Source organism: Drosophila santomea, chromosome 2R, assembly GCF_016746245.2.
Source record: "Drosophila santomea strain STO CAGO 1482 chromosome 2R, Prin_Dsan_1.1, whole genome shotgun sequence".
Lineage (NCBI taxonomy): Eukaryota > Metazoa > Arthropoda > Insecta > Diptera > Drosophilidae > Drosophila > Drosophila santomea.
In genome coordinates this window covers 2,857,008-2,869,559 of record NC_053017.2, presented here as the reverse complement: position 1 = coordinate 2,869,559, position 12,552 = coordinate 2,857,008, and the positions used below count along the sequence as shown (strand labels likewise).

The 12,552-nt window shown below is 40.6% G+C and overlaps 2 protein-coding genes across 5 annotated transcripts in view; one reads left to right on the top strand and one right to left on the bottom strand.

The window, feature by feature from the left end:
* The window catches only part of LOC120445269, a 56,187-nt gene that overhangs the window by 30,664 nt on the left and 12,971 nt on the right, over positions 1-12,552 (bottom strand). The gene's annotated exons all lie outside the window — the stretch shown is intronic.
* Positions 1,521-12,552, top strand: part of LOC120445266 — a 53,763-nt gene continuing 42,731 nt past the window's right edge. Inside the window, exons 1-4 of one of the 4 annotated variants that reach the window (XR_005615732.1) lie at positions 1,521-1,676; positions 1,731-1,912; positions 1,961-2,115; positions 2,205-2,435. Coding sequence is in view for 2 of the 4 variants with exons in the window: in XM_039625565.1 (XP_039481499.1) it covers positions 1,626-1,676; positions 1,731-1,912; positions 1,961-2,081 (354 nt within the window). In the remaining 2 variants the exon portion in view is untranslated. Of the gene's footprint in view, positions 1,677-1,730; positions 1,913-1,960; positions 2,148-2,174; positions 2,651-12,552 lie in introns of those variants that run through there. The other 3 variants (XR_005615733.1, XM_039625565.1, XM_039625564.1) reach the window with 3 other exon arrangements.

Genomic DNA, 12,552 nt, shown 5'->3' with positions numbered 1-12,552 from the left:
GAGTTGCTGACTTTAATTGTCTTTGCATTTCTCTTGGATTCAAGTGCATTCGCTCTTGGATACAAGTGCTCTTAGATTCTTATAATTTTGTTTATTGACATCTAATACTTCTGTAGTTCGGGATTGCGAGTCCGAGACTTGAACGTGGGAACGTGACGATGATGCGAGGGCTTAAGCAAGGAATGCTTAAATTAGGCAACGGATGTTTAGTCTACCAGTGGGTGACTAATCTGGTATCTTTTGGGTACATCCAGAGTAGTGTAGGGTGTGTTTGGGTGTGCATGTTGTATGTGTATTATTGTGTAGGCATGTGCTTAAGTCTTATGGATATGTCACTCCCCCAATCATTGAATTTGGCCTGTCCTCAGGTCGTTGAATTTGGATATATCATAACATTGTTTTCTGGTTGAATATTTTCCTTGACATTAGTTTCAAGGTCCGGATGTTCTTTTTTTTGTTTACAATATTTAACAATAATTTCCTTAGGTGTTTTTATACCCGTTACTCGTAGAGTAAAAGGGTATACTAGATTCGTTGAAAAGTATGTAACAGGAGGAAGGAAGCGTTTCCGACCATATAAAGTATATATATTCTTGATCAGGATCAATAGTCGAGTCGATCTGGCCGTGTCCGTCTGTCCGTCCGTCTGTCTGTCCGTCCGTCTGTCTGCCCGTCTGTCCGTCCGTATGAACGTCGAGATCTCAGCAACTACAAAATCTAGAAAGTTGAGATTCGGCATACAGACTCCAGAGTAATAGACGCAGCGCAAGTTTCATGTTGCCACGCCCACTCTAACGCCCAAAAACCGCACAAGCTGCCACGCCCACACTTTTGAAAAATGTTTTGATATTTTTTTATTTTTGTATTCGTCTTGTAAATTTCTATCGATTTGCCAAAAAACTTTTTGCCACGCCCACTCTAACGCCCACAAACCGCCCGAAGCTGCCACACCCACACTTTTGAAAAATGTTTAGATATTTTTTCAGTTTTGTATTGGTCTTGTAAATTTCTATCGATGTGCCAAAAAACTTTTTGCCACGCCTACTCTAACGCACACAAACCGCAAAAAACTGTCAGTGCTGAAGTCTCTCCTTCGCACTTCTACTAGCTGAGTAACGGGTATCAGATAGTCGGGGAACTCGACTATAGCGTTCTCTCTTGTTTAATAAAAAATCACTCCAAAGTTTAATAGGCTTCGGCTTGCCGAAGTCCGATTCCTTCCTTTTTAAATGATACTGGTTATATTTTTATAGACACTTTCAATGTATTTATTGATGTATTAATGTATTAATTCGGAAACAATCGATCGGAGTGATACGCGTACTGCAAACGATTAACGGTATTATTTACTTTATAAGCAGTAAACACATTTATGTAGGTGGAAGTATACGTTTCTTACTTTTATAAAATTATCCTCGCAAAAATAATTAAAAATGTCTCTTTTTTCTCATCACCCTATCTATGGAAAAAATGAAATTTGATTTTTTGAACCTTCCAACCATTTTATGAGTTTTTTACAGTTTCATTTCAGGTTTCGGACTGTAAACAACTCTAAAAAACGACAAAAAAAATTGTTAAAATTTAAAAAAGTCCAAGTTCTATATTTTTTTTCTAAATTTGTAGTAATGGAATACGGAAATGGTATGCAATACGATGGTTATGGCCAAGGCGGTGAGGTAAGTATACAACAAATTTTTCATTGCATTTCCAATGAATTTATGCTTTTAAAGGGTTTTGAAATGTTCTACAATCAAACGAGCAGTGACCGCGGATATAGCCAGCAGCAGAGTTACTGCGAACAAGGGTCTTCAAATTTTAATGGCGGATCCGCTTCGCTCGGAGGTCCTGGCTATCGCAGTCCCTTACGATACACAAAAATGCTTCGTGAAATGAACTCTCGAAACGGGCTTTAGTATGTATATCTACAACGTATTCCTGAAATTTATGTAGCTCTTTTTAGCTCTCCAATGGAACAGCAACGGAGCAGTGGGCAAGGCGATTATTACAATACCTTGCCTGGCCTTGGCGGCTCAGAAGGTCAAGCTTACCAATCTCGAGGTAATGGAAACTCGTACTTCTAAATAATTAAGCCTATACAGTTCGTCGAAATTATTGGTAAAATGAAATATATTTTTTTTAAATGCGTATGCGAACCCATATTTATATGGGTTCAGTTCGATTGATTACATTCCGATTAATCACAGGGCTGTCTAGTAATGTCCAATCCTCCTTGGCCCACTGGGCCAGGTCGCAACAGTGGGCCTTTTGGGATCTTCGTCATCTGAGATCTATATCACCGAGGCGTTTCCTTCGGTCTCCCTCAGCGTCGGTAGTGCCTCCATTGCCGGAGACAGCCATGCCCTCGTCCTCCTATACCGCTCCGAGGGAATTTCCGGGGGGCGAGGATTTGCGCCCCAGTCGTGGGGCTTGGTGGCGTGAGTAACCAACCCTCCAATACGGAACTCCACCGGAGTGAACTTCATGGTTCCTCTGGTCATGGTCGTTTGCACAGTTTCTGAATGTCGACATCTGCTGATCGGGTCTCGATTTCATCGATAGTCGGCGATCCCGGTCATCGAATCCTTGTTCCCGCAAATCTTACGACCTCGTGCGGCAATTTCGAATTTCATGGGCTGTGAGAAGCTTAAAATTTTCGATTAGTGGTGGCGGGGCGCCGGTAGGCCATGCCTGCTCCTAGCTTGTCGGATGAACTTGGCGTGTTGTCGTCGATTGGTGGTCACTTAGGATATTATGGGGCTTAATGGGGCTTAGGGTGTTAGGGCTAGGGCTCTTTCCCTTCACTTGCACTGATCCTCCTTGGGTGTCCGCTTCGACACTCACTGGCGGCTTTCCTCCTGCGTGTTCTCGCTGACTGTTCACTTATCCCGGGAGTAGCTATCCGTGTATTCTCACTGACGTCCCTTGATAGGCCGTGGGGATCCCGCTATTTTCCCCTTTTCCGCACCGTTACCGTTCGACCTCTGTGCCCTTGGCTGGTTTGAGACCAAGGCCCAGCGCGGTACCGTTAGTTCACGATCTCTCCGCTTTGCCGGTGCTTAAGGTTCATTATTTCCCATTTGACCTGGCGGCCCTTGGCTTCTCGCACTTTCCAGGTCTTCTTTGATGTTGCTAGACCGCTCCCGTGCACCCGGATTAGAAGTTTTAAGACTCCTCACACCGTTCCCGAAAGGCTCGTTCCAGATATGGCACGGTTGCTCGGCGCTTGGGTATGAGTTCAACCCACTTGCTGAATGAATTCAGGTGGTCAGTAGGTACCTCAAATTTGTATCCTTCGAGGTAGCAGCGCATCTTGCAGACAGCCCAAACTATCACAAGGTATTCCTTTCCTGTGACGGAATAATTCCGTTTGACGGTATTCAGCCAGCGGCCTTTCCTGTTCCTGTTTGTCTATGGTATGGGTGAGCACGGCGCCAATACCATATTCGCTGGCTTCTGATTGTAGCAAAAATTTCTCCTCGAAATCTGGGCATACAAGAATCGTTGCCTCGGTGACAAATCCTTCAGCCCTTGAAAGGCCTGCTCCCGTTTCGTCGTCTATTCCCACATCCGATCCTTTTTGAGGAGAGCAGTTATTGACTCGACCACGCCGGCGAAATTTGGCACGAACCGTCAATACCAAAACACTATGCCGAGGCAACAGCAAAGCCCCTTTGGGTTCCTCCGCGGTTTCAGCTCCCGGATGGCTACAATCTTGTTAGGGTCTGTTTTGATCCCGGCCTAGCTGATCCAGTGGCCACGATATCGTATTCTCCTCTGGAAGAACTGCTACTTGTGTCGGTTGAGACGGAGACTGGCTTCAAGAGAAGCGTCGGAACACCTTTCGTAAATTCCGCACGTGCTCCTGGAGAATGGATCCAATCACAATAATGTCGTTCGATTATAACAAGTTTTATGATGATTACGTTGGAGAGTTACGTTACTCTCTAATCGCTGGCCTTGTGGCTCAGTAATTGTAGCAATATTAAGACAATGTTATTACGGCTGAAGCCGGAGCAAAAAATATTTCAAAACATAAGTCTACCCTAGCATCACGCCATAAAGTCGACTCTGCATTCCATGCATATACTGCTGGACGTTCTTAGCGCAGAGCGCTGAACTCATTTTGGGCGCGTCAGCATTGTTTGTACAAAACTACTTAGTTGCTAGGGAACTGTTTATATAAAACGACTTAGTTGCTGAATCATATATATCGAGTGGTCTTTTAGTTGTTAATTTATACGCTCCAGTTCTTGTTCCGGCGAAAATCCGGCTCGACGCATTTTTAGTCTAGTCTAGATATTCCTTGAAGTGCTCGTATGCCTTCTAAAAATGTCTTCGGATTTGGATTCCGATCGGACACCGAGAGTGTTAATGGCTGGTGGTCTTTATAAATGTTGATATCGCGAGTGCCTAAGGCCCACACTATGGGCAAAAGCTCTCTTTCATTCATGGCATAGTGTGACTCGCTTTCTTTGAGGGTTATAAGTTCATTGTAATAGGTCCGTTATCTTTCGATAGAACCGCGCCGATACCGTTCGCGGAGGCATCCGTTGTTAGATCGAACGGGTTCCTGAAATCAGGGTATCTGACATTTCTCAACCTCTTGAATACAGCTCTCTGTAAGTCACCGAAGTCAATAGGAGTTTTCTTGGACATGTGTTTGCTGATGAAGCCATTTTCTCCTTTCAGCAAAAGGCCTCGTGATTGCAGCAAAGTCTTTAACGAAACAACGATAGTAACTGGCTAGACCTAAAAATAACCTCAGTTCATAAAGATTTTTTTGGGTCGGTTTTTGCATCACCATTGGTAACAATTAATCCCAGACTTTGCTTAAAAATGTGTGTTTTTTCGTTTGACACCTTCATGTTGGCATCACATAGGCTTTTTTAAACAAGGTCTTTTTCAATTTCAGAAAAAATATTGACGTCATCTACGTAAACGAAGCATAATTTGCCAATTCTTTCTTCTAGGACCGTCGATCGCTCTTTGAAAGATGCTTCCCGCATCAAACAGAACGTCCTCGACAAAACTCATACTGTCGAGAAGGAGGTCTTCTCGCGGTCATGCTCGGCAAAGTATATCTGGTCATAGCCGGACTTTAAATCTAACGTTGTAAAGTATTTAGCTTTTCCTAAACTTGCCAGTATCATGGGCATAATTGGCATTGGGTACTTGTCAGCGATGGTTTTTTCGCTTATTCTTATTCCCCAGATCATCATGGGCTTTTTTGTCCACAACCCATGTTGGGTTGTCGTAAGGCGACCTTGAAGTTCTAATAATGCATTTTTGCAATAAATCTGTAATTTCTCGCTATACAAACTCAGACACAACATTGGGATGCGGGTATAGTATAGTATATCGGCTTATCATCGCTTGTGCAAATTGTGGCAAAAGAAGTGTTAAACTTTTACAGATTCTGGTACGGCAATTTACATTATCGCAACTGCCATGCTGCAGCTTTGTAAAAACAGAACCATAACGGATTATACCTTTCTCTGCGTTCAGCTTCGCTCCCACTTGAGCTAGAAGGACAAATCCTATTATAATAGGTCAATCCTATATAGAGATGTCACTATAGCAAACTAATGATGTGCGACAACAGATCCTACTTGGAGCGATCTTTGGGATTTCCAAACATCGAAGATGGGCCTACCCTCGAATTAGGACTATTCTTGGAATTTAAACCCAAAACGCCGAACTACAAACTACTGCAGATCTTCATGGAGACACCTTATAAAAGAAACCTAAGAGCATTCTGCAAAGAAGCGTCAAATGTTGATTTCGAAATTCATCTTACAGATTTTCTTATTTATGTTCAGGTGAGTGAAGATTACATTAATATACTAATCAGAAAAACCTGTGTTTGCAACTGAAACGCCAGTAGTGCATCTGTTTGTATAATATTTATTGGATTAAACTTCGTACTTCAAATTGTGTACTTTCGACTTGTTTGTGGACGGTGGCCAATCGTAGACTGGTTTGGTCAGACAGATCTCCAAAGCTGGATGGATAAAGTCCTCGAGAGGCGCAATCTGCATGATTGTCTTATGTGTAAACATGGTTCCAGAAACTACTAGGAAAGTTATTCAATATTTCAGCTGCTCGGTTGCAGATGTAGGTGCTGTAACGAACTGATTTCTTGATTTCTGCTCGCTACGGGTTGCAACGGCTAGCTCAGAGAGTTTGTTTGTTCGTCCTACCTAATTTATGATGTGTGTGATTGCCCGACCAAAAAGAAGACAGAGTTCCTGATTTAAACCACCTTTATTCAGTGACGCTTGACAAAGAGAATCCAGTGATCCTCGCCTTCGGATGCGCGTCGTCGCTCCTTCGTCGTCCTGCTTCGCTGGTCCCGCCTCGCTCTCGACAGAGAATCCGTGCCGGCTCGACTGGTGCTTAGGATGTTATGGGGACACGGTGTATTGTCCGTGAGATAAGCTAGAGCTTCTTCCCGTACCACCTTTGTCGACCAAAGACTCCACCGTCCCTTCTTGCGTAAGCCAGGCACTCGTCGCCCTTGCCAAAGGACCAACCTGCGGGCTCGACCGGGGCTTAGGATGTTAAGGGGCTGGGTGTATCGTCCGTGAGACAAGCTAACGCTCCTCCCCGAACTACCTTTGCGACCAAAGACTCCACCGTCCCTTTCTGACCACGCTAGGTCCTGGTGTTTGCTTGTCCTTCGCTGGTCCTTGCTTGCGGAGATCCTCTTCGGATGTCCGTTTCGACGCTCATTTGTACTTTAGCTTGTTGTTCCGGGTCCTGTTCTGCGCACTTCACTTTTTCACTATTCCGCTGTACTTTCACTGATCGACCGTGTTACTCTCCGCGCACTTCATTCTCTGACTGTCCTTTTCCTGAACAACTGTGTTGTTCTCCGCGCACTTCCTTGATCGACTGTCCCGAGCTGCGCCTGCGCCGTCTCTTTTATGGGCCGCCGGAAGCCCGCTATTTCCTTTTCTGCGCACGGCTCGCTCGGGTACAAGGTCCAACCAAAGACATTATAATAACAAGATGCGTAACGGCGATACATTGGTTTTGCACTATGCAGCCACTTTTTTGGTGACGGCCAAAATTGCTCTCTTTTCGCTCGCCTAAAATCGAGAGCGTTAAAATCTAAAGATAGAATTGTCTTGCTTGTATGAGTAAAAACAATAAAGGGGATCGTGTGCATGTGTGCGTGCTTATGCTAGAAGACGATTTTAGGGCCGAAATCAATTTTGATCTAAGAAACAAATTTGATTAATGTTTTGGTCAATTTCGTAATTCGTAACTCTTATGGTTTGAAAGAAGTTTTTTATAGACGTTACTCGTAGAGCATTTCTTACCACCCATAATTGCGCGCTTTTTTAAAAATATCAAAATAAAATATAAAAAAATAATTTAAGTGAATCTTATTTGCATTTTAAATACTGAAAATTGGTTTTTATACTAGTAATTTGACTAAATAACTATAGTAAATAATTAAAACGTATACAATGTAAATTATTAAAACTACTGTAATTTAAAACAAAGAACAACAAACAAAAAGAAATTACATTTAAAATATTTCATAAAAATAATTTATAAACTAAAATATTATTTATAAAATAAATAAAAATATGGAACTCTTTATTGCCAAATTGATTTCATTGATGCACGAAGTGCGGACATAAGCACCGAAGAATCATTGACGTCTTAAATTTTTCACACGTCGCACGCTGAATACTCTAATGAAAACTATTCTAATATAAAATATTTGAAAATTATTATGCATTATTAGGTACATAGATTGTGCTATTATTATTTCTATGTTGAATTTAAATAATTGTTATGTTAAGGCAATGCAAAACTAGAGTTTTTAAGTGGTGGCAATTTATAAAAAATAATATAGATTTAAAGTCTAAGAACTTCTAAAATGAAGGGCATATTTTGTCATTTTTACAATGCATGTGCATACGTGTGCACCAATACAGTGGTCAGCTGTCGCTGTATACGTACAAGAGAGCTGCTGGCTCTAGAGCTCTCCGCTCTCTGGCTTTTGAACAAAATTTCGAGAGAGCCTGGAGCCACTTGAAAAGCCACCACGAAAAAATCGTGTGCAAAATCGTGTTTACAGTTTGAACTGACCGCCCTTGACTCTTTTCGCATTCCATCCGTCTTCGCTGTTGCTATGCCGATCTCCTGGACCCGGATTTACATTTGTAAATGTTTTAAAAAATGTTTTTTATAAAGTAAAAATCCAACAAAAGGATAATATATATATCAAGAAATACTAAGGAACATCGATTTCGCATTTAAATATTAAGCAAAATATTTAATAAAGACGTATATAATAATGTTACAATAACAAAAAGAAAACAGATTTTTATACCCGTTACTCGTAGAGTAAAAGGGTATACTAGATTCGTTGAAAAGTATGTAGCAGGCAGAAGGAAGCGTTTCCGACCATATAAAGTATATATACTCTTTATTAGGATCAATAGCCGAGTCGATCTGGCCATGTCCGTCTGTCCGTCTGTCTGTCCGTCCGTATGAACGCTGAGATCTCAGGAACTACAAAAGCTAGAAAGTTGAGATTCGGCATACAGACTCCAGAGACATAGACGCAGCGCAAGTTTGTCGATTCATGTTGCCACGCCCACTCTAACGCCCAAAACTGCCACGCCCACACTTTTGAAAAAGGTTTTGATATTTTTTCATTTTTGTATTAGTCTTGTTAATTTCTATCGATTTGCCAAAAAACTTTTGGCCACGCCCACTCTAACGCCCACAAACCGCCCAAAGCTGACACGCCCACACTTTTGAAAAATGTTCTGAAATTTTTTCATTTTTGTATTGGTCTTGTAAATTTCTATCGATTTGCCAAAAAACTTGTTGCCACGCCCACAAACCGCCAAAAACTGTCAGTGTTGAAGACTCTCCTTCGCACTTCCAATAGCTGAGTAACGGATATCAGATAGTCGGGGAACTCGACTATAGCGTTCTCTCTTGTTTTTAAATTGATTTGTGTTTAGGTGGCAATTTTCGCTGTCCCGTTACTAAAGGATCTGAAGTTATTAATAGACGGTAAAATAAATCGGTGTTTGTTGTCGAAATTTTTTCGTATCCTTATTTCTGGATTCAGCAGCTTCCTCTGACAACTCGCCGATCGATATGAGAGCATTTTCAATAATGGCAGGCCCGTGTATATTTTTTGTGTAAGATAACTTAGCCATCTGCAAATTTCTGCAGCTGAAATTTTTTTAAACATTTTCTATAAACATTGACCAGAATTTTAAAATTAATTTCATCGTGCTATCAGGTGCCCATCACTCTTGAATACTTTTAATACTTAAAAAGACACAGGTTTCACAATCACTTAATAAACTAAAACAACACGTCAGAAACTCTAAAACTGCAAAAAGTTACAGTAAATACCTTTATTTGTAATATTAAAAGATTCCATTTTAAAAACACTTTATTTTTAACGCGTAACAACAAGCAGCAAAATACGGCGAAAACTTTACCTTGAAGACTGCAAGACAGCTTGAGTTTATTATTGTTTACACGTATGTTTGCAAATATTTGCAGCTAGACTTACGATTTTTATTTCCTTAAATTGACTACATTAACAAATACCGTGATAGCACACATTAAAGGGGGATCGGGGGGCAATATATCTAAAAGTTTACTTAAACTAGGAAAATGACGTTCACATAATACACAAAAAAGGTATAATCCATCAAAAATTCACCAAATATGATAAATCAATTCAATGAATTTGACAATATGAGTTTATTAAAGTAAATACCTGAAACTTTAAAATTCATTTTAAATTATTAAAATTGGACCTATTAATCGCACGTTTGACCACTTTGAAATTCACTTTTGTTGCGACGAAAATCAAAACTCCGCTGTGCTGCAAAAATTAACAGTTGTTCTCCCTTTACACTATATTTTTAGAATGTCCCGTTAGAGTTAAGTCAAAACGGTTTTGCCATACACATATTTGGAAATTTTTGAGACAATCTGGTTACTTTTCGTAAATATTTGGAAACATTTTTTTTTTCATTTTTGGCCTATGGGCGCAACCACTGTGCAGTGTCAAGATCCAAGTGATGAATAACAGCAGAAACCGGGTGTGCATTACAAACAGGGCAATTTGCTAAAGGGAAACTGGCAGATCTAACTTCACGTAGAAGAAGAATTGTCAATCGGTTGGGCTGGAAGCGAAGACGTCAGAGCACACCTCTGCCACCTCTGTCTTAACCATTTCCTTATTAATTCATTTTCCTTTTATCTTTTCGAAAATAGAAATTTCGTCCTTTAGCTCTCTGATAGTTTTTTCGCGATACAGCCCAGCCTTATTTATCCTGTTATCCGGTATGCCCTCTACAACATGCGAAACTAAGCTCTAAACTAAGACATCGATTTGCTGATCTCCATCATGCTCAATACATGTTTCTTTTGGTTGTTTTTGCCTTTGCCGCAGCAGCTTATGAATCTCAGCCGAGCATAATTTTTTACCGAACTCATCTTTTAACGCGCGCTGTAACTCGACCCACCCTCTAATTGGTTTGTGCTTTTGATATAAGGCTTGGCGGCGGATCTATGCCATAGTGTTCAAATAATCTGTCATGCAAAGCCTTTTTTCGCCCATTGGTATCCAAACCCAATTCCGTTAATTTTGCTTTTAAAAAAGGCGCGGTCAATTCGAGAATTTGTCTAGCATCCATGTTAGTGCGTAAGCCGTTTAAAAATTAATTTAAATGTTAAACAATGAAAATCCAAAAAAAATTAAACAATTTTTAAAAACCAATTTGTTCAAGACTCTCGCTCACCCAACCAGTAGTTACGACTCTCTTCCGCCGCTCTTCTCGTCTCTTCAATGTCGTCGTTTTTAAGTTCTGCGTTGCGAACCTCTTTGCCACCTCTGTCTTAACCATTTCCTTATTAATTCATTTTCCCTTTATCTTTTCGAAAATAGAAATTTCGTCCTTTAGCTCTCTGATAGTTTTTGCGCGATACAGCCCAGCCTTATTTATCCTGTTATCCGGTATGCCCTCTACAACATGCGAAACTAAGCTCTAAACTTAGACATCGATTTGCTGATCTCCATCATGCTGTACAAAAACTCAATACATGTTTCTTTTGGTTGTTTTTGCCTTTGCCGCAGCAGCTTATGAATCTCAGCCGAGCATAATTTTTTACCGAACTCATCTTTTAACGCGCGCTGTAACTCGACCCACCCTCTAATTGGTTTGTGCTTTTGATATAAAGCTTGGCGGCGGATCTATGCCATAGTGTTCAAATAATCTGCCCTGCAAAGCCTTTTTTCGCCCATTGGTATCCAAACCCAATTCCGTTAATTTTGCTTTTAAAAAAGGCGCGGTCAATTCGAGAATTTGTCTAGCATCCATGTTAGTGCGTAAGCCGTTTACAAATTAATTTAAATGTTAAACAATGAAAATCAAAAAAAAATTAAACAATTTTTAAAAACCAATTTGTTCAAGACTCTCGCTCACCCAACCAGTGGTTACGACTCTCTTCCGCCGCTCTTCTCAGCTCTTCAATGTCGTCGTTTTAAAGTTCTGCGTTGCGAAATTTGTCCTCGCCGTAACCTTGCTCCGTATTGCGTTACGGATTACTGCTCTTCGTTATTTCGTCGATTTGTTCAAAAATGTGTACTCATGTACTCGTCGCTGTGAAAAATAAGTTGTTGCAATATTGCCAGCTCCGAATCTTGCCTCTTTTGTTTTTGCGTCATATGATCTCCTCCATTTGATTTGTCGTTGTCGTTGCCCTCTCGTTTTCGCTGCTTCTCTTGTTGTCGTTGTTCTCTCGTTTTCGTTGCTTCTCTCGTTGTCGTTGTCCTCTCGTTTTCGGTGCTTTGAAATTCGTCGTTTCTTTCGCCAGCTCTATCCGCTCTTCAATGCGGAATTTCACCACAGAAATCTCTTGTTTCAACACGTCTTCAAAATGCTCAAGAACTTTCACGTGCACGTCGAAAGACTTTCTACTAGTCTCACTGTTGCTCTTGCGTCGTCGTTGCAACCGTCACTTGAATTTCCTTTGAAAGGGTCTCTTCTTTGTCGAGAAAAGATCCAGAATTTGCTTCAGTTTTGCTTCGTCGAATTGTCGCAAAATGTTCGACCTTCTTACAATTGGACCGAGTTATTATTAGTTATTACTTGAAGCAGTGAACAGATCATACCATGCCTATGCATCATATGCAAAGTACTTGTACCAGGAAAGCTCGAAGTCTACATATACATAAAACGGTAAATGTGACATTGAGCGGAAATAATGCAATAAGAAACGCATAGAACTTCACGAATCTACAAAGGTAGATGAAGAGTGGAAAAAGGGTGTCTTTTTCCTACACAACAACCAATACAAATATTCACTATATATTTTTCATGATATTACAGAAAGTTAATTACTATTGCACAAAATTAGGAAATTGTTTTGAAGAACATATTAACTTTGGAATTAAATAAAATTTCGGAAAAGCTTAAAAAACTTAAATCCTAATCAGAATTCTAAATCACTCAAATTCAATACAAATACTCAAACCTAATAACGACCAAGTTA